The sequence below is a fragment of the Paralichthys olivaceus genome, chromosome 24 (genome assembly GCF_024713975.1).
Source record: "Paralichthys olivaceus isolate ysfri-2021 chromosome 24, ASM2471397v2, whole genome shotgun sequence".
Taxonomy (NCBI): Eukaryota; Metazoa; Chordata; class Actinopteri; order Pleuronectiformes; family Paralichthyidae; genus Paralichthys; species Paralichthys olivaceus.
The window spans coordinates 13609662-13631572 of record NC_091116.1 but is presented as its reverse complement, the minus strand read 5'-3'; the positions used below and the strand labels follow the sequence as shown (position 1 = coordinate 13631572).

At 47.6% G+C, this 21911-nt stretch overlaps 1 protein-coding gene and 1 long non-coding RNA gene across 3 annotated transcripts in view; one reads left to right on the top strand and one right to left on the bottom strand.

The window, feature by feature from the left end:
• The window catches only part of LOC138407107 (uncharacterized), an 87230-nt gene that overhangs the window by 51416 nt on the left and 13903 nt on the right, over positions 1-21911 (bottom strand). The window lies entirely within an intron of this gene.
• The window catches only part of LOC109640579 (Krueppel-like factor 7), a 34470-nt gene that overhangs the window by 6694 nt on the left and 5865 nt on the right, over positions 1-21911 (top strand). The window contains exons 2-3 of the mRNA XM_069521359.1: positions 12639-13266; positions 19376-19499. Coding sequence (XP_069377460.1) covers positions 12639-13266; positions 19376-19499 — 752 coding nt within the window. The remainder of the gene's footprint in view (positions 1-12638; positions 13267-19375; positions 19500-21911) is intronic.

Here is a 21911-nt window from a genome sequence, read left to right as displayed (position 1 = left end):
GCAGCCTGCACACATATTTGGAAATGCACTGGCTTTGATAACGGCCACATATTCACACTGTGTCCAGGCATTTTACAGCCATCATTGGCTGCGACATACCAAGCATTGCATCCCATCCTCCTGCCTACCTGTTGCTAGGCAGCCTTGGCAAGCACGAAGACCAGTTCTGGCCTATTTGTTTGTTTAGCTGTCAGTCTGAGGGGCTAATCCCACCCCGAGGGACGAGGAGCCATCCAGAAACCAGAGATCCAGCCATGTGGACCATCTCATTCCAAAGATGGCACGAGACAACGGGGGGGGAGAAAGAGATGGACGGGGGTATGAGAGACAAGGGCAATTTGCCCTGAGTAAACACCGCTGCTTGTTGTTGTCATCTGAAGCCAGTCATCAATCACGGCAATAAGCTCTTAGTGGTGACAGCCGCAAGGACGCAGCGCGCTCTGAAACTGGTCGGACACTTTATAGAGCGAGACAGTCATTGGTGGCGAGCAGAGCGGAGTCTTCAGAGCAGAGGCCGTGCTGACTTTAAGAGCGTGTGTTATCTTGAGGTTGAGTCCAGGAGAGATGCGGCAAGTCCAGCTTTTGAGATTTTTGCCTGACTTATGGCTGTATTATGTAAGCAGCAGAAAGTGTGTGTGTCTTTGTGGGAGTCCAACACACTCAGTGTGTGTGTGTTGTGGTTTGCATGCCAGCCTCAGCGCTCATGCAAAGCCACTGGTGTTTTTCCACCTGCTATGGCTCGCTGCTCCAAAGCTGCTCGGCTGGCTGGCCAGTAAGTCGAGACCTTCAGCCTTTCCTTCCCTGCATCAGTCCATCCGTCCTTTCTCTGTCGATTCCTCATCCCTTCTTCTTCTTTTATCTCCCCCTCTTCCATGTCTGTTCTTTCTCCTATCGTAGATTATTTACCGGAGCCTTCTTCAAAACAGGGCCACAATAAATGACTAAATGCCGATCACACCTGCTTAAGCAGCTTGAAGCCAGAGGTGAGGTGGTCGGAAGCTGATGAAAGATGTTCTCAGTTGTCAGCAGATGATGTTAAATTCACCGGAAGATTAAACTGGGTCCCAATTTACCCTGAAGACACTGATTTCTCCGGCCAACTGGGTCCGTCATGTGGTTTCAGTCATTTCCATCCCCTGCAGGGTCGAGCTGTCGGAATACGATACGACTCGCGTCCTCAAAACGAGGCAGATTCTGCTTGAATTGGGATTCGCCGATATGTCAAAGCCTAAAAGCATAATTCTTCACAATGAAATATACTTATTTGACGTGAGCCTTTGGAGAAACAAAATCCAGCAAGTGTCAAAGTAGACCGACAGAGCAGCAGAGAGAACGCTGCGCCCAGCTTAACTCTTCCAACGGCCTGGGAAGTGCCCTTCTGTGATTTAATGAGACCTGTGGGAAGAGCCATTCATCAGCGTGACAGCGTACCTCTGCTCCCCATTGTTCTGTTCTGGTAAGTGAGGGGAGCAGTGTGTGTTTTGGCCTTAATGACGGGCTGGCAACCCTGAGATTAGATGAATCTCCTGGTGCTAATTGAGATTCGAGCTGCCAAAAGACATCTGTGTTTATACCAAGAGCAGTTCATTGGATGTGTTTTACAGCGTTGGCGATCTCGATATTTTGATTGATAATGGGGATTTTGGGTGGCGTCCTGTGGGAGATATAAACTTTTTGAACAACTCTGGGTGTCCAGTTCTTTTCCTAAAAGATAACTTATTCATTTTTTCTCTCCGGGGCACATTGCAATAAATTCTACGATTCAGAGCCAAATCAATAAAAACAAACTCTGCACGCGGGGATCTGTGATATAAATACCAGTTTGTGACTTAAAAACATTTTTGAAATCCCTGCTGTGCATGTTTTCCCTCTTTTTTTTTAACTAAACTGATGCTGTCACATAAATGTTTCACTATCCAATCCAATTCCCCCTGCACGTATTTTCAGGGAACAGAATTGCTTATGCTAACAAGAACGAAGGCATCCCCGTCCTCTTCCTCAACCCTCCCTACCTCAAATCGCTCGTCGAGCATTTGTGTGGCGAGACGGCACATCCTCCTGCTCTCCGGTTTACTGCTACATGTTACTCAGTCTATTGCCCCAGATATTATTTCATTGTAAAATGATGCCAATTAGTAAAGCCAGTCGCCGGTGGCTGTGGTCTGGCTCCTTCTCCGCTCCGGCGGGGAAAGTTATTTGGGTCGGCAGCTATTTTCAGCCTGTGATGTTGCCAGGAATACTTAAGGGAGCAGCCACTGTTTTATAAGAGAGCACATCAATAATTTTCATTGGTTTGTGTTTGTGTATGCGAGTGCGTGTTTGAGTAAGAAAGTGCGAGGCGGAGAGAGAGAGCTTCAGCGACAGGGTTTATTGGGTTTATGTGTGTGTTTATACCTGTGTGTGCATGGGAAGAGGAAAGTGGCTTATCTCTCTGGCGCATGGTTTGTGTGTGTGTGTGTGTGTGTGTGTGTGTGTGTGTGTGTGTGTGTGTGTGTGTGTGTGTGAGCTCCAACACATGCATGTTCCAATGTTGCACCTGTCATGACCTCGCCTTAATTTTAAACACATTAACTCACCAGCCTTTAAACTTTAACCCCAAATCGTAATGCAGCTCTTATTGTGGGCCTTACACCCTGACATCACCCGCTGAATGCTGCTGTACGTGTGGGACAGCCATCAACACACACACACACACACACACAGCATCACACAGAGCAAAAGGCCAAAGTCAATGAGTTCCTCGCACCTTTCTTAGTGCATATAACCGCCCTCTCCCCCACGCCGCCGAGCAGCCGTGCATTGTCAGGATGAAATTGGGGTGAAAAATCCCTGCACTCCGCCTGCGCTTCCTGCTGAAAAGCCAGCCACTCTGCACTGCAGGGTGAACGGGTTCATCCTGCCGTGCTACCTCTGCCCATCCGCATCACAACTTAAACTCACATGCACTCTCTCTTTCTGCCCTATCTCTTGGAGGAGAGCCCGCAGCAGTCGCGGCAAAGAGACGTCTTTCAATATTTTAAGCAGCTTGGGCTCATCTGTGTCGCTCAGGTTTGTTTAGAGAGCAGTTTGCGGAATAATAGACTGAACGACAGCGCCCCACCTCCTGTTTGCATGGTCTCGGGTACACATAAAGTCGGAGGGATGTACACACTCTTGCGTAGCTGCACAGATTCACTGACTCCAACATCTGCAATCCTGAGCTAATCCACCTTGGCCTTACTATACTGTTCCACTGACCTGCTTTCGCTGCTCATGCTTGTTTTCCTGCCACTCACTCACCACTAGCACACACTTCCCCCCCCCCCAATCTTAGCTAACCGTGCACTTCGGGGTCGTAAGGCTGAGACTGTGGCGCTAACAGACATGCTAAGTGTTGCACAACACCGGCGAGGCAAACGCAGGGTAAACACCGACGAGATGACTGGCGAAAATAAACGGAGGTGGCTTCTTATTCAGCCGCCGAGAAGCGTGTGAGAGTGAAGCATTTTGGCTCTTATCAGCCACAGTTGCACTTCACGGTTTGTGGACGTGATTGGGGTACCGAGCGGCCCTCTCCGACTGCCACTGTATGAGGAGGAAGCAGAGTTTTTCCGCTTCACTGTTCCCTTTATCTCTCCCCTCTCTCCGCTCCCCTGTGTTATTTTCGGCCCTCCGCCCCTCTCTCTCTTTCTCTTTTGCTGCTCGCCACTCTTTTGTTTCTCCGTGCCTTTTCCAGCCAAGGCCCCATTCTCTCGCCCCGTCATTGTGTGCGGTAATGAAGATTAGCCAGCCCGCCGCACACAATGGGGTCCCCACATCCGGAGCGCAGACTCCCCAAATCCTGCTGCAAGCTGCTAACCACTGTTGTAAAACCACTGTTGTCGCCGACCCCCTCTATCAACGCACCCACACACATGCACACGTCCTGGCTCCGGCGAGCACAGACGTGTCCAAACTGCTCTCTGCACTCGGCCGCGTTGAAAGCAAATGGCTGAAATGTCTCCTGATTAGATTAGGATGGTTTTGACAGCTGAGAGGCAGCGCTCGGCAACTCATAGGCCGATAAACAGCAGCTCACCCAAATCCAGTTAAAGAGAGACAGAGTTCCCCTCCCCAGCGAGCGCAACACCGCTTCAGTCGCTAGGATTATAACCCCCCTCCACCCCCCACCCATCCTCCATACCCTGCTATTCTCCTCTCTCCAATCTCATCCTCCTCTCCATCGTGCATCGTCTTCAGTCTCAAAGTGCCTCTTCTCCTCTCTCCTCTATCCTATTTCACCCTCGCCACCTCTCCCATCCTCGACTTAATACCAGAACAAAGACATTTTCCACACTTTGTCACAAGCCATTTAGATGGAGCTGTAGAGGTCTTTATATGCAGTTACACTTGTTGTGTCTCGACGCTGAGACCTCTTAATAAACGTCTGTGTCGCGCTCAAGGTCAGCAGATCTCCATGAGTTCAATCTGTTTACTTGTCAAGCTTCTTCCAGCGTTCAGAGGAAACATGTGTAGCTTTGTCTGCGCAGAGCGAAGGATTATCCCCATGTGACGGAAGCAAATGTGTGTACTGAGAACACAGACGGCCGTGTGTGTGTGTGTGCTCAGGATATAAAATATAATTACTTTCCAAAAGTTGAGATGTGATGAGAAGATTGATGTCACTTTCATATTTCTGTCTTTAATGGGTTTCATTTTATTATTTCTTTATTTAACTGCTCAAAAAAATGTTAACGCTTCTTCAAATTGCTTCGGAAATGTGCGTTAGCTGTTCGGTTGAGGTGAAGCGCGATCCTTAAGCACGTGATGCCATGTCGCTTGCCGAGAGAGTTGCCTCACCAAAGTGCAATGAATCCTGGGATAGGTTGGCTTGAGGAGGATCCATCCAGTAGTTTATGCATAATCCTGCCAATTAAGAAAGGCTGATGAAAATATAACGTCCTTGGTGGAGGTCATTGTTGAACCAGGGACATTTCCTTAAGTGTGTCTTTTGATTTGTTGGCGTCCATGTTGTGTTCACGGTGGGAGAAGAGAGGGGAGGTCCCCAGTTTCCGTACGAGGTGGATGTGTGTTTTTTTTGTTGCGTCTGCTCGTAGAAAGCGATGGGAAATGTCTTTCTGCTCCATTAAGCAGGGGTCACCAGGTTTTTGTTCTCTGAGTGCTCCATCATTGTGGCTTTCCTGCCGGATGAAAGCAGCTTTGAAGATCCCCCCCACATCACACAAATGCACGTGTCACGTCGGCCTCCACAAACCGAGGGCTTACACCGGGGAGACGTCTTCCCTGAGAAACCAACAAATTGAACCTCACACAGAGAGAAACTGACAATTATTGTGTCCGACAGCAAAGCGGTGAAATAAAGTGTTTAAATCTGAGCATTAAGTCCAACAAAACAAAATTGAATATGCTGCCTCAAGTGCCCATGGTGTCTATTAGTGCAGCCATCCAAACAAAAAGTGACTGAGTGTAAAGGAGGTGTCAGGTTTACAACCAAACGAGCATTATTCCCTCAAACTCCGTCAGCAAATTGTGATTTAACAACTGGCAGTGTGTTATCAGCTTGAAGCCCACACTGTGTAAAACTGCCTCAAGGTGCTGCGTTGCCAGGTTTTGACGGAGGAGCTGACGGGGGCTCTGATTATTACTGCGAGGCTAATGTCGTCTGATAAGGCCGTGTGTGTAATTAAGCTGTTTCCGTGGCGTGTTATCTGAAGCTAGGTGAGGCTCGTCTGCCTGGAGAGATGGAGCTGTTAGTCAGTGAGGAGGAGGACGACTCCTGTCTTCTTCTTCTACTCCCTGAAATGTATTTTGTTTATGCATCCGTAGGAAGGAAGACGCCACGGCTTCATCCTTCACCTCGTCTCAAACCCACCTCTCGTTCTCTGAGATGTTATTCTTTGCACAGCCCGTGTAGAGGCCTGTTTCTTCATCTCTGACCCGTCTGCCTCTCTCTTCCCTCTGGAAAGGCAGATAAATTAGCTCTGTCTCTACCCTCTAGCTTTTTTCTCTTTGTGTCTCTGCTCCTTCCATCTCTTGCCTCGTCGCCCCAGAACCCCGTCGGGGCGTCAGAAGCTGCAAGATCCCTCCTGGCCAAACACCGCACCCCCTGCCGCTCTCTCCATTGAGAGTAACAGGCGACGTGAGGGCGCTCTGCTATTCAGATCAGTGTCGGGGAAAATGAAGCATTATCGCCCCACCCGTTGCCCGCCCTCCTCCTCCTGGCCCCCGTGGGCAGGTCCCCCCCCCCCCCCGCTCACCCAGGATCCGCTGATGATGCCACGCTACTCTCTGAGGAGTCTGACATCTTTGGGCCGGGGTTCTCAGCGAGTGCAGGAGAAAGAGCAAAAACCCTGGAGGGGAGCTTAGGGAGAGTGTGTGTGTGTGTGAGGGGGGGGGGGGGGGCTTTTTTAGAGATTTTGTGTGCTTGTGTATGTGTGTGTGTGAGGCGGGGGGGGGGGCTGTGTAAGTATTGCTCAGCGAAGTTATAGATTACCGTCTCTGTCAGCTGCGATGGCCACCGCTGATGAGCTCCTGCACGGTATCATTTCCTATCGATTAGGCACTGCGACGCAAACACACACACACACACTCAAAACACACACACACACACACACTCAAAACACACACACACACACAAACTGTTGGCGAGATGGCCACTGCCTCGGGCTGCTGGTCATTTAGCTGCCACCTCAAAGTGATGGCTTGGCCGGGCTCACCAGATCAATGAGGGACATAGGCGCTATAACACACCGCGGCTGGATAGGAAACACACATGTGCACACACACACACACACACACACACACACACACACACAAACACTATCCACTCTGAATTAAGTGCCTGCCCAAAGTTTTCTTTAGATAAAAATGCCAAGTGTGCTGCAGAATTACAAACAGCAACGACAAAGAGCCGTAAACAACGTCAGTGCGTCACAAAAATGAAGTCAGCAGCGGCGTCCTGGTTTGTGCGTCAGATTTCTTTGCTGAAGTGAGAAGTGACGAGGTCGTTGTTCAGCCTCACCTGCAGCTAAAACTGTGACTAATTGCTCTCAGGGATTTTAATCAAAGCTGTTGTATTCAAGCCGAGGCTGTCTCTTATTTCCTGTGACACTGTGCAATTTAAATAAAAGCAATAAACAGACTTGTCAGTTGAATGTGAAACTGCGAAAGAAGAGAAACAGTGTTAATTCATCCGTGACATGAATGTTACTCACTGTTAAAATGGGTAATCAAACCTCTGCTATGATATATGAAAATGGCCGAAGCGAGTAATCAAAATGTCATGTCGGTGCAGAAAAGGATTTTTTTTCCAATTTGTGGAAGACAGACAATCAAAAGCACATCAAACATTGTTTTTCTGTCGTGACGCCACAACTGTTCAAGCTAAGACTCACGCATAACTGCAGAAACGTTGCTACGGGAACCGATGACAACCTCAGAGCTGCAACCTTAACCCCAAAAACGCACCTCACGTTGAGTAGAAATGAGGCTTAAGAAGAACGTGATGTGTTTGAAGAAATAAAAACAAACCAGACGAACGATAAGGATCCCCCGGCGCCGCCTCTGAAACCATCACAACAAAATACTAAATGAGGAAGCTACGAGTATTAAAACGCCTGAGAACAAAACCCCTGTTGCACCATAACTGTTAAATATAGACAGGTCGTGATTGACACTGAAAAGAGAACATGCATCATCTGTATCATTCGCATGAAGCTTCACCTGGGAACCCATCAGCTTGGTTTAAATCAAAGACTGTGAACCCGACTCGGTCCAGGGCTCGAATCTGTAAATAAAACTCCTTTAACTGGCAAATTGACATTTTTACACTTTGACCTTTAGAAGTTTCCCCCATTTTTAGCTTTTACTGCAAGTGAAGCTTAACATCAGCTGGCTCCAGCTCCAGACATGAGAGAGGAATCAAGCTTCTCACCTCACCCCCCCCCCCCCCCCCCCCAGCCTCAGTGCTGCATCACTCCCTCCAGCTCAGGGACCCCCTCCGCCCCAGCCCCCCGCGGTCCTGCCCTTGTCAACCCTGCTAGCATCAGTGCTGAATATTATTCATAGCACCTTGTCTCTATCACGGCATCTGTAAAAACTAAACACGATCATCCTAAAATTAATGAGCCGTATCCACCCCATTACATTTATCTGTTTAGTGGTGTTTTGGGCCTTCCTTTAGGGCATTATGCAGGCTCCTCTGTTCATATTTATAACCCAGGCTTTTTATTAGCAACGTTGCGGGGTGCTAACAGTTGGGAGACAGCCTGCGCTTTGATGGTGATGGCAGGCGGCTCGGCTCAGGCCAAATGTAAAGGGAGGTGACGTGGAGAGAGGATCAGCTGCCAGGCCAAGGGCCCCGTGGAAGAGGGGAGGAGAGGGGGAGACAGAGAAGCAGAGAGAGAGAAAAGTAGAAGTGAATGAATCGGGGCTGGTTCACAGTTCTCAGCCTGTGTGACTTTGCGAGAGGCGCGTGTTGCGATCAGCAGATATTTGTCACCGCGCCGCACCTGCTGTATGTTAAGCCTCACTAACCTGAGGTGTGTTCTGCATGCATGATTCAGTGTGTGTTTGCACGTTTGTGTATGTACAGGAAAACATGAACACAAAATACACGTGTTTATATGATCTATGGGTCATTTTCCGCTTTTAAAGCATGGGAATTGAAATACTTACGGGTAAAGGGGACAAATAGGTCATTTGACCTCAACTGACAAACTGTGAGTTGAAACTCGACCCTAACTCCTATTCTTCAACCTATTCGAGTTTTCTGTGGCTGATTTTATGCTTTTGCCACATTTGTATGTACAGATGTTTCTCCATCAGTTCATCTTCCCCCAATAAAATAAAAATAAGACTTGTGCCCCGTGCACACTCGGTGCTTAACACTACAAGTGTGCGCTTATTGAAAATGTTTAAATGATGAATGGACATAAAGCTACCCAGACATTTCGTCCTAGGCCAAATTTTTAAAAACATTTTTGCACAATTTATAGACGATAAGTAATTCGGCACGTTAATTGACCATTATATTTTAACGACAATTAATAAAAATTATACAGCACAGCCGGCAGGGTCACACAAATCATTTCCTGGAGAGGGCAATAATCCTGTATCCTGTAGTCGGGCAACATTTAGAATTTTACGCCTCATCACTGCCGTCAAACATCAGTTTCACCTTCGACCTTACATAGCTGAGTTTCACTGATCGACCCGTTGCATGAGACATTACCTGAAAAGGACAAAAAGGTTAAACTAGTCTTCATGTATGCAGCAACACTCTCATCTTGATGGGTCCTTTTTACATGTCACAGCCAGGAAAATCACAGGTGTGAGTATTAAAATTAATGGCGGCTGAATTCCATTTGGCTGCCTCAATTTCAGGGTCCTGGTATTGTGCATGCTGCCTCGGTGTCACTCATATGTCTTGGCTGACAGGGACACTGGGACGGTTCATTAGAGAACGACTGTGGCGCACGAGTAAATACTCGAGAAGGAGAACGCTCACACGACGGTATTTTCACACCTGAAAGTCCAAAACCAAGGTTCATGTTTTTTTTTCAAATTTGATCCAGTTACTGTTCGTCTCACATAAAAGTGCAGCACGACATATCTCCGTTCTGTGGTCATCACCTCACCGGTATCAACTCCTTCAGGGTCTGTTGTTGTTTGACCAATTAACAATTAAATAGTTGGTGTCTTCCCCATGTGTTACCACAGCTCGTTATTTTTCTTCTTCTACTCTTTAATGAGTGCGGTGCCTGCCTCAACCTCCTGCCATATGGCTGTACCATTAAAATATGTTCTCACACAGTAAACACACTGAACAATTACATTAGTTTGATCACTTCCTCTGGTCAGACCGTGGTCCGCGGAGCTGTCGAACTCTGACGAGGTCGGTGAGGAAGCACCAGGACAGTCCCGCGTCAGCTGGCTATTCATTTTCTAAGGCTCGAAGGTGGAGCTAGTGGAACAGGCTCTGGATTGTCTTGGATTATCCTGGGTCATGAAGAAATCACCCCAAAAGCGTTTTAGGAACTGGACGCTGGCGCCGTGCAAAGCCAATTCACGTTGTCTCTACACGGAGCGCCGCTCATCCAAACAGCGCTGAAACGAACCATTAGCGCTTCTTTATCTTGGCCGTTGTGCTGCGATGCCTCTGGCTCTTGATTCGTTGCCTCAACCCAGGAAAGTTGCACATTCACTTCAGCCCGCGAGACGGGCGAATAGACGTGTTTATGCATGTGCGTAGGAGTTCACACTAACACACACACAAGAGCTGCATAATTACACAGAGAGCTGCATAATAATGCTCACACGTGCACTTGCAGAATCGTGTGCGTGTGCACACACAAAGTAGCATAATTACATGCAGCTACATACAGTACACACCCACATTACGCTACACACACAGAAACCGCTGATCAACTGCATGACCTTCTCTCTAACAATGTTAATGTCACCACCTGGGGGAGGAGGGGGGAGGAGGGAAGGGAGAGGGGGAGGGGCCGTGATTGGAGTGATGGGAGGAAAGGATGGAGAGAAAGAGCGTGCAATAAGCTTGTCGTACCTGCCACCCCCTCACCTGCAGCCTCATTCATCCGTCAAACCCATGTTCTGTATGCACACGCATGTACACACACTCTTAAGTACCGTATGCATGTATGCGCGCACACACGCCGACACGCAAGCACATCAGCCCGGATCGTAACCTAACATGAGCGTGCACGAACCCTTCTCTGTGCACGTGAGGCCCGTGGTTTGCCCGCTGACAGGATCCCGTTCTGCCAAATGTCACACTTCCAAAACGGATTCACCCCCCACGGAGAAAATGAAGTCAAGACCTTCCTTCGCTCCGTCTCCCTCTTCTCTCTCCTCTCCAGGCTCCTTCACCTTGTCCCTCCATCACTCTCCTCCACCTCCACCTTCTTCTGCTTCCACTCAGCCGCCTCCCCTCCCTCACTTATCTTTTTCTATCCTCTTTTCCGCTCCCTTGAACTATCTCTACCTCACACACACCCTCACCTTGGTTTGCAGTCCTCAGCGTTTTGCTGAATAAAGTCTCCTTTAACCGGCTGGTTTTAGTGGATAATTAGTCCTCACCTTGGGAGAGGAGGAGACCACAATGAGAGGAAAAAGAGGAAAAAAGAGGGCGATTTGGGGGAATAGATAGGGGGTGAGGCAGGGGGAGAAGGGTAATGGCGAAAATGAGAGAGAAGGAGAGCGATGTGGTGTGTGTGAGGTTGAAAGACTGTGTAAAGAGCAGCTTTGTGTTATTTTTTCAGTACCTCGTGGAGCAGCGCATGCTATTCCCTTCATCATGTCTCAACACCTTCAATATTTAATTGTGCTCTGAAAGGAAGAATGACGGGAGGGGAAAAAAAGCCCTTTTCTTTTAATTCACGATTCACCGGCCGTAGCCATCAAGGAAACAGTGGAGACCTCACAGATAGAGCATGAAAGAAGTTATTTTCTAAAGCCGTCGCAGAAAAGAAGAAAACATGTAGGCGTTGAGTGGAGGGAGGGGGCTCCGCACACTATCTTCACTTCTCACTGTAATTGTGGTCTCGAGCAGCTTTTTAATTTGATGCCAGTATGCAAATAGTCTAAAAAGTAGAAAAAACTCCAAATCCCTTTTTGTTCCTGCAACAAGGCGACTTAGAGGAGATATCACGCTCCCTTAGCAACAGACACCCCCCCCCTGCAAATAAGAAAAAAAAATGTGCGGTTTTATTTTTAGAAGGTGCAAACAAGGGAAGAGGGGGGGGGGGGGGGGGCTGCAAGATTGTAAATGTCTCTGATGTGTTCAGTCTGTACAACCTTATTCCTGATAATGGAACGAGCTACTCCGTCTGTCAGTGCCTATTTACACACAAATGAAGTGGCGAGTAGCAAGCGCCCAGTGGAGCTGCTAGCCTCCATCTCAGCTGTCAAAACGGGTTAGTGGCTACAAGTGAAACACGACGATCCCCGGGATCAAACTGGCGCCGTCCACACTCACGTAATAGCTTCATCCTTGGACATGGAGCGTCTCTTTCCCTCGCCGGCTCTCCTTTTAGAACCTTGCCAGCTTGTTGCAAAGTAATAGACTTCTCAGGATGCCAGTTCACACAAATCGGGGATGCAGTCTTTTATTTGCCCTCCGCAGGGAGAGGTGTTTGGTGTAATAGGGATGAAGCAGACCATAACTACAGCTGAATAAATCTTCCTATCTTGGCTCGGTGGAGGAAGCCGGTGCACACATGGCTTGTCAAAGCTCTATAAAATGTTGTTTGATAGGAGTTCTGTGCTGTTTAGGACTTCTCCTCTCGCTATCCACTCGCCTCGCTTTTGTTCTGCGCTACAGCGGTTGCAATCAATCAGTGTGTAATCAGCCGTCTTGCCGGAGCTGCCAGGTAATCCTGGCTGTCTTGGAGGCTATCGCGTGTATGTGCTTGTGACAGCTGGCAGAGCTGCTAGTTGCCTGTCTGGGTGAGCGGATGGCACCATGCAGATTTTCTCTCCACAGCGTGTGAAGGCATATCGGATGATCTGAAGCCTGTAGAAATGGTCAAGTGGGGTTTAAGAGTGAGGATGGGTGTTTGCAGAGCAGTCGGCCAAAAGGGTGAACTTGCCTGAGCTGAATCTTAATTGACTGTTTCTTTTTCTCTCTCTCGCAGACCTGCCTAGAACTGGAGCGCTATCTGCAGACGGAGCCCAAACGTCTGTCCGAACTCTTCGACCAAGACCTGGATGGTCTCCTAACTCCGGCCTACTTAAAGGAGGATGGCGAGGAGGAGCTGACTGATGCTCTGCTCCCGAGCCTGCCCAGCCTCCCCGAGCCTCCGAGCCCGCCTCCGGTGATCCTCTGCCCAACACGGAAGAACCTCCCCTCCACTGGTGTCATGAAAAGGGACCTCAAACCCAAAAGCCAGGGGCTCGAAAATGTGGAAGGGATGGAGGGCGTCCACCAGGCCCAACTGAGCGCCGTCACCTCCCTGACACCCCCGTCGTCACCAGAGCTGGGCCGCCATCTCGTCAAACCCAACCAGACTCTGACGGCCTCAGCCGACGGCACGCTCACCCTGAAGCTTGTGGCCAGGAAGGTGGGGCTCAGTGCGGCCCGATTGGTGGCAGCGCACGCCCTCCCTGTCCGAATGAAGGACGAAGAGGAGGGGGCTGCGTGCGTGATCGGGGTCGGGGAGCTCCCGGAGAACAAGAAGAGGATTCACCGTTGTCAGTTCAATGGCTGCAGGAAGGTGTACACCAAGAGCTCCCACCTGAAGGCTCATCAGAGGACACACACAGGTGAGACGTCTGCAGACAGACTTTTTTTTAGGGGTGGTTGAAGCAGCTCTTGCATTTAAAAAAAAAAAGTCGTTCAGCTATTTTGTCCTTTAACTCTAACGCCTCAGTTTGCATGATCAGCACAAGGGAATGAAATGCACAGGCTGCTCATTCAGTATGTGCATTAATTTAGCTCCAGGATCGGTTTGGAATTACAGCTCACTTTAATGTACAGTAATTTGTGTAAATGTGAGGACTTGTTTATGGATGGGAGAGACACAAGGTTACGTTATCTGTGAATGTGAGCATATTAAACGGTGCACGATGTCTGTAAGTGGTCCTCAGAGCAGCCCTCCTCACCAGAGGCCACCTGCATATAAAGATTTAAATAAAATAAATACAAGTATTTACGGTTGGAAGTGGAGCTTCACGTTAATAAATATGGTTACTTATGGTTCCAAAAGACAAGATGATGCTGGACAAAATGCCAAACTCGAGGCTTCAAAAGAGCAGCTCATAAAGCTCCCGGACATCATGGTGATGGTTGATACCCACTTGTTATGAACTGACACTGATTGTTGACGACAGTTTAAAATGTCTCAATGCTGAAGATAACCAGTCGCTGCACAGTCGTTTTTCCAAACTTGATGCACTTTGGATTTTCTTGAATGTTGTTTCCTTGCACCAGTTTTCTTTTGCCGGTGGTTTTTCTCTGTGCCAAACCAGGACGGGTCCTCCTTGTCAAGGTTCTTCTCAAGAAGGAAGAGAGGGGGAGGGTTCAGGAGCTATAACTCTCGCGCTCTTCCATCTCAATCCCAAACCACTCAGACCCCTGTCGGGGAGCTGTCCTCCGTCTGAGTAACTGCGCAGTGATGGATGGATTGACCTGGATAGGCCGCCATTTCCCCGCTTTATTTCAGGCCCTCTCGTCCTCTACTCTTCTCTATTAGTCTAGGTCAGTGGTTCTCCATCTGAGGTTGGAGACTGATTTTGCAGAGGCGGTAATAAGATCGCTTTAAGACAAGGGGAATATGTTTCGAAGCAGTGAGTTATAATCAAAGAAGGCAGGTCAGTGCAAATTTGCTTACAGGTCGTGTTCACACTGAACATGTGTGACGAGAACAAGAAGCTTGAAAAGTGCGTACCACTGCCAAGATAAGGCACCTCACCATCAGGGGTGTTGTAAAGCACGCAATTGCTTTGGGGCCCTGAGCTGAAAGATTTATAATTTTGATGCTAAAACAATCGTTCATAGACTCGTTTCTAGGTTTTTGTTAAAGAAAGTGACAATAAATCCTGTATCTGTCCTTTTATCCACTCCAGAATTTAATGAGGGGTTCCTTCTTTCATGTCCCACTCCCACACAAAATGTCATGGGAATGGTTTTTGCATAATCCTGCTAACAAACAAATGCAGATGAAAACATAACCTCCTACCTGAGGTACAACTTGGGCTGCTATGTCTATAAATGCAGATCTCTCCCGAGTGTATAATGAGATGAATATTGACACCTGATAGGCAGCAGTGGCTCATTCTTGCAGAGCCCAGAGTAACAAATGAAATGTGTGGTAGACTGCCATCTGGACTGCTGCTAAAGCTCATTCCTTACATGGAGGTGATACAGCAAGAAGCGTCCATCATCCTAAATGAAGTTACAGTGACTGAAATTAGATTTGTTCGCCCCCCCACCTCGCCGTCTAAATCCCTGCACTATTTGGTTGACAGATCACCTAAGCTGTCCGACATGTGACGTGTTTACTAGTAGCTGTGGCGGTCTTGTATTTTGGGGGTGTGTGAAGAAACTTGTCAACCTCTGCACGTCAAGGATGATGAAAACACGCCATATGTGTGATCACGCCCTCGGCAGTGCACGCCACAGGTTTTGGCGTCAGTCTGACTGGAACTTAGGGCACCGATCATCGATTTTGCCCAGTGTGGCATGTCTGCGGCCCCTGTGATTAAACTGTGTGCCAACTGGGCAAGCTCTGGGAGACCAGTGCCACTCGTGCAGCCCACTCACAACACAACCAAGGAAGAGGGAAACAGACTCAAGTGTCCTACATTCAGATTTGTATAAAAGCACAAAAATATGAATATATGTTTTTGTTATTTATATGAAAAGTTAAACTCAAAATATCAAGCCTCAATTACATTACTTTGTCATAACGATATCTTATAAATATCAGTCAATATATTTTATTCCCCAAAATCAGCATCTGCCCCCTAAAATCCATGTGTCAGACTCTATTTCAAAAAATCCTGTTTAAATGACAAATTATGTGTCATACTTCCTCTTTCTCCTCTTTCTCCTCTTCAAGCCTATCATTGTTACTTAAGGTGGTATGGATAAAAGCTTCTACCCAAAGTGCATCTGTGTTGTTATTCAAACTGCGATGGGGGAATCATAGAAGGGAGGTAATGTTGATGCAAGATGACAAAAACGAAAACACAGACGCTGGAGAAAAGGCAGAGGAAGAGGAGAGGACTGATGTGGAGTGAAACAAAGAGTAGGTGAAGACAGAAGGGGGGGGGGGTACAGTAGAACGACCCTCTTCAGAAAAAGACAGCAGTGCCACAGGCTCCCCCCCCATTCACTGAGCCATTATCCTGACAAGTTTAAAGATGTCATTACTCAAATCCTCTTTTTCTTAGTTGTTATTTCCATAAATTACCGCCGGAGAAAAGGCTACGATTTAATCTGGAATTAGACGGGCTGAGTTGAAATGACAGTGCCCTGTAGAGCTTTATGTGAATAGGCTCATGGCAGATAAGGAATGGTACAATTAGATTTTGGGCAGGGTGAGGGAACGGGTAAAACACGACGACTGCTGGGTTATTCTGTCTTCTCCCTCTCTCCCTCTCTCTGGTTCTCATCCGTCTTGCTCTCTTGCTGTTTCTAATCTCTCTCGGTACGAACGTCTCTCTCCCTCTCATGCTCTTATTTTGACACTCTCTCCAAGGTAAATAAAATGTCATGAAAACACAGAAATGAAATGGTTCTAACCGATGATCTTTTTACCAGAATTAACAGCCATAATCACAGATCTACACCAGTGTGTGTCAACGCTGCTCTTCATATACTTTCTCCGACAGTTTTTCATGGTTTCGCTATGAAAACACACAATATGAACGTTCTCTACCACCAACAATCAAAACAGTAACGAAAGACTGAGCTTGGTGTCCACGTGACCGCAGTGTTGGATCATGGGAAAACAAGCGGGGTCACTGAGGGGCTCAGCTCGTTTCTCTGAGAAATCCTTCATCCAGTTAAAAACCGTCGAGATCTAAAAAGTATATCGTTAAAGTTCAGTCTCAACTCGGACACATGCGTGACATGACTCCCCCGACAGGTGAGGGGTGGGTTGAAAGTATAACTAGAGATATAACACAGGTTGTTCTCAGATCATTTGAACGTGAAGAACTTTCAAATTAAACCTTTACTCAACATTAAAAGTTGAGTCTCTTAATTACAGCTGTCGTTATAACTGAGAAAATCAACGAAACCTTTAAGACGTGGTTGAGTAAGAAAGTTATAACAATTAAATAATCTTATGCAAATTACAAAATAATGAATTGCTCTTGTTCATAAAGACATTCAGCTTTCAGCTCTACTCATCCATCCCTCTCTCCTCAACGTACTTTATTCCTCCATCACTTCTCCTTCATCCTCCTCTCGTAACCTGTTTCTCTCGCCCTCTTCCTCTCGCCTATAAAACGTTGTCGGAGAGCCTCTCTAATGACCCCAGAGACCCGGGTGCCCTGCTTCAGCTCCGACTAATGGAGGGAATGCAATTAACTTCAACGCTGGCACCTGAGAGGCTGCAGCCAGGATGTGCATGCATGCATAGGTGTGTGTGTGTGTGTGTGTGTCTGTGTGTGTGTGTGTGTGTGTGTGTGTGAGAGGGCATTTGGAAGTAACAGATTACACATAATGGGATTACAGTGACTCAGGAAACACCCAGTTATCAGATAACGGATGAGAAATATCTGATTACAGCAAAAAGTAAAAAACGATTGATTGTCAGCTGATCTGCATCTGATGAAATAAACGCAGAGCAAATAATAAAACCAGATTCTTTAGATCAGAAGGAAATAATCCACTTATCTTCATTATATGTTCTACAGGCAAAGTAATCCATAAGTAACAGAGCGTAATCTGATTATGTTGGTGATTTCGGGCTAATCCCTCGGATTAGGTTCCTGATTTGCCATTTTAAACTGCCAATCAGTCATATTGTGTGTAGCATCGTGAAATAAAAGTTTCAGTGTGTGTGTGTGTGTTTTTCACAAAGCGAGTGTGTACCCACGAGAGGGAGGGAGGGAGGGAGAGAGAGTGTGTGTGTGGTGGTGGGGGAGGGGGGGTTGTTGCTAGGCAATGGAGGGCAGCATATCGTTGGAGGAGTCGGTAGCTGAGTGGTTATGTACTGCTGCAGGCTCTGGTCTCTTAGTGCCCCTCCTCCCACCCCTCCACCACCACCACCACCACCACCACTACTACCGCCGCCGCCATCATCACCCCAGCCTTGTAGCTCCCTCCCCCTCCTGCCCCCGTACAGCTCTACGGTTACCGTCGCTAGGCAACTGCCTCCGTGCTCTATACCGGCGTGCTCGGTAATTGGCCGGTGGCATGGCAGCGTGCCGTTGCCAGATCCAGCCAGCTGCACTGACTACTGCCTCCTCATGTTTCAGCACACGCACACGCACACACACACACACACACACACACACACACACCTCCCCCTCCACTTCTCACACACACACATATGCACCCCGCCTCCTTGCTCCCGTTGCCTGGCAACACAATCAGGCATCCCTGCCTCCCGGGAATCTCATTGGCCAGAGCCGGACGGCCCAGGCCTGCTGTTCTGGGTCTTTCTGGGAAGTGAGGCAGTTTGAAGGGACACGTGTCCACAATCGGGACGTGGAGAATGGGACCAGGGTAATTTCTGGATCTCCACATTAAAGCGTGCGCCTTGTTCTTAATCTACATAAAAAAAAGAATCAGCAGGTTTGTTTTCACAGGTGGGTTTTTTCACGTAGCTGACTGGAGGTCATTCTTCTCTCACTCGTTCATTATAAACTCATCACAGCTGCAACCTCGTGCACCTTCGCATCTCACCATCAAACCTTTACATGATTCCTGCTAATGGAGCTCTGAGCAACGCGGCTGCTCTCGTTAATAGAAAACGCTCGAGCAGGTCATACGTCACAGTTCATGTCCGAGACGTTTAACGCAGTGAAAACACTTTCATTGGAACACACACACTGTAAATGCTATTGATCTATTTCAGCTTCTGCCCTATGAGCAAATTTATAGATTTTCACAACTGTCGTCACAAAGCAGTGGATGTATTGATTCCTTTCGATAATCAAATCAAGACGTTTTTTGTGCCGCAGCCACTCGAGCGGAGCCGGTCACTGTGTCAGTAGTGTGTGTGTGTGTGTGTGTGTGTTCGAGCCAGAGGTCCAGATGGGCCGTGAGTGATGCAGGTGACATCCTCGGAGCTGGACACAGCTGGCAGATTGTGGCTTCTTTGCCATTACGCCGTGTGACTGGCCTAATTATCACCACCCCCTCCCCTGCCGGCATATCTGCAGTCTCCTCTGCCTTAATCCACTTCTGCCGCACTTCTCTCCTACTCCACTTTTCCCTCTCCTGGTCTCGTCTCACCTCCTCTTCTCACTCTCCCATTCAGGCACCTCTCCTCCCTCAACACACACACACACACACTTCTCTCTATCCTCCACTCCGCTTCTGCATGTTCAGCAAGATTGGAGACCAGTGGGAGCTTCGCTATCCCAGTGTTAAACAGCGCCTTGGTCTCTTTCCAACCTCTACAAAAAGTATGTGTGCATGAGGGTGTGTGTGCGTGTGAGAGGGAGAACTTTATCGGTGAAAAAGAAATTCTGCAAAGAAATCAATATGCAGGACACAGCTTTTAAATTTGCAGCGCACATCAACTTTAAGCCGGCAAATATTTGTATTCATGATTTCTCGGGGGGGGGGGGGGGGGGGGGGGGTTTGCGTGACCACAAACAACAACTAAGCGTGCGATTGGCAGACGTGTGATGATGAAACAGGTGCTCATGTGTGATTCTTCTCTTTTTTTCTTTCGTTTCCTGTCCCCAGGTGAGAAACCGTACAAGTGCTCGTGGGAGGGCTGCGAGTGGCGATTCGCCCGGAGCGACGAGCTGACGAGGCACTACCGCAAACACACCGGCGCCAAGCCTTTTAAGTGCAACCACTGTGACAGGTCTGTCAAAACACAACTCTCCCACCTCTCCACTCGCTCGTATGTTTTTCTTGGATTTTCCGAGGGTTATTTGAAGTACTTCCACTCGCACAGCGGGCTGCGTTTCCCCCATTGTGTTTTGTACACAGTTTGGTTTAGTGCTATAAGAAACGCGACCAGATGCTGGTAACACACCCAAACGTGTTTGATACTGACCCAGTTTAGAAGTGTGCTGGTAGGATTACTAATGTGTGCTCCTCTGCAACACACACACACACACACACACGCACACAGGACCCAACCTGCTCAGTCTTTCAATGGGAATTCAGCGAATCCACTCTATGCATGCATTAGGCCGCGCGCAGAATATAAATCGTGAATCCTCTCACATGGCCTTGATTTGGAGGCTGCGTTCACATGAGGACAGAGGTGTGAAATGGTTTTGGGAGTCGTTAGCACCACCACACGTCACCAGTACTGAATATTAATTTCAAATTGTTTTTCCTGCTCTACTTTGTAGTAAAGCTTTACGACTGATAAAGATGTGTTTTTTTTAACATTCCTAGAGTTTGTTTTGGATTTATTATTTATTAGAACTGGTTTTCGGTGAGTTGGACTTTTAGAGGAAAACTGTATTAAGTGAATTTCACCGTGACCCAAAATCGAGCAGGTGTTGGTGGAAACAAAGCCTCGGGCTGACTCCGACGTTGGACAGATTGTCTTTTAAACTGGATGATCTTAAAATGTAACGGGCTGATGCTTCCACCACTTTATTTTACTCCATTCACACGACTACATTCTAAGTTCAGCAGGCATCACTGTTGCTACGGTTACCCGTGCCATCCACACTTCTCTGAAGTTTGAGCTCCTGAGACAGCGAAGTTGTATATATACACATATATTATAGAGGCCAAAGTAATTTCATGGATGTAGATGCCTTTAGTTTTAAAATGCTGTCACATTAATATGGATGTAGCTTTACTCTCAGAGTTGTTTTGCTTAAATGTTTTCCTAATTATATATATATATAGTTGTCCTGTCTCTCATTGTCCCTTATTGACACTTCCTGTCTAGCGTTGCATGCAGCACACCCTCATCGTAGTCAGAGGTGCGGAGGTTCACGGCTCTGTCGCTTTGAAGGGACGACTCTGCCCCTGCTTCTTAATTACTCTCTCTGGCTCCTGTTTCATTATGAAGCACAGCAAAATGTCAATTTGCCGTGGCGCTGCTGACGAAATCATCAAGCATCCAGAGGCCCTTGCTCACTATAAAAAGATCGTCTCGACTCGAGACACAAAAATCTTTTCTTCTATTTTAATTACAGCCCTCTGTCTGTGAGCCGTCGCTCGCTGACACCTCTGGGGTCTCTGAGCAATATTGTCTGCAGGAGCCGCCAGTGTTTAAGGCAAAAGACCTGCGGTGAGAGTGTGGTTCAAAAGGTCATTTTCATGGTATTACACTGCAAATCTACGGCTTTATGAAATATTACTATATGTCATATATTTCTATTCCTGCTGCACTAAATATAAACACAGCAGTGGCCATTGTCTCAGGATCATATAGCCACTGAATGTAAAAGACACGCGTGTGCATCAGTTCATCTATCTATCTATCTACATGCAAAGAACATGATTGTATAATTACATTTTTAAAGAGTGTATTTAATTCTAATTGTATTGTTATTTTTTTGTCTATATCAAGAGTACTTTGAATTTTAGTAAAAGTGATTTTAAAAGAAAAGAAGTCGTAATATTATGAGGAAATAAAATCAAAGTGTGTGTGTGTGTGTGTGTGTGTGTGTGTGTGTGTGTGTGTGTGTGTGTTGTAAAACTGCAGCATCTGTCACAGTCAGAGACAATAGCAGGTCACAATAGAGAATATGTGACCTCTTGAATCATGTATAGGTTCATTATGACGGGACAAAAAGAAATCCCTCTTTACCGGGAGTCCTTCCCCCTAATGTGTGTGAAAGTGTGTGTGTCGTGGTCGTCAGTGCGTGACCATACGTGTGTGTGTGTGTGTGTGTGTGTGTGAGGGAACAGAGGGCCAGGCGATGTCAACTTAATCAGGTCTCAGCTGGACAGACTGTAAATACAGTAACCCTCCTCTCCCTCCCCACTGATTTGCCACCTCCCCTCACCACCAGACCCATCCTCCTCCCCCCTGCAGGCACATCCCTAATTCGGGCCCACCTCTGTCATGTGTCACAAGACGCGCAACCCCTCCAGCCACACACCCACACACACACACACACACACACACACACACATACACACACACATACACCCTGCTGAGATGAAGGAAGAGGGGAGACAGGGAAGACAGGGTGGAAGATTGAGGATGGAGTGTGAGGAGGGGGGAGGAGGAGGAGACAGACCTACGGTGTGCCAGCTGGTGTCGTGCCCGCAAGTCGTGACTCATACTTTACCATCT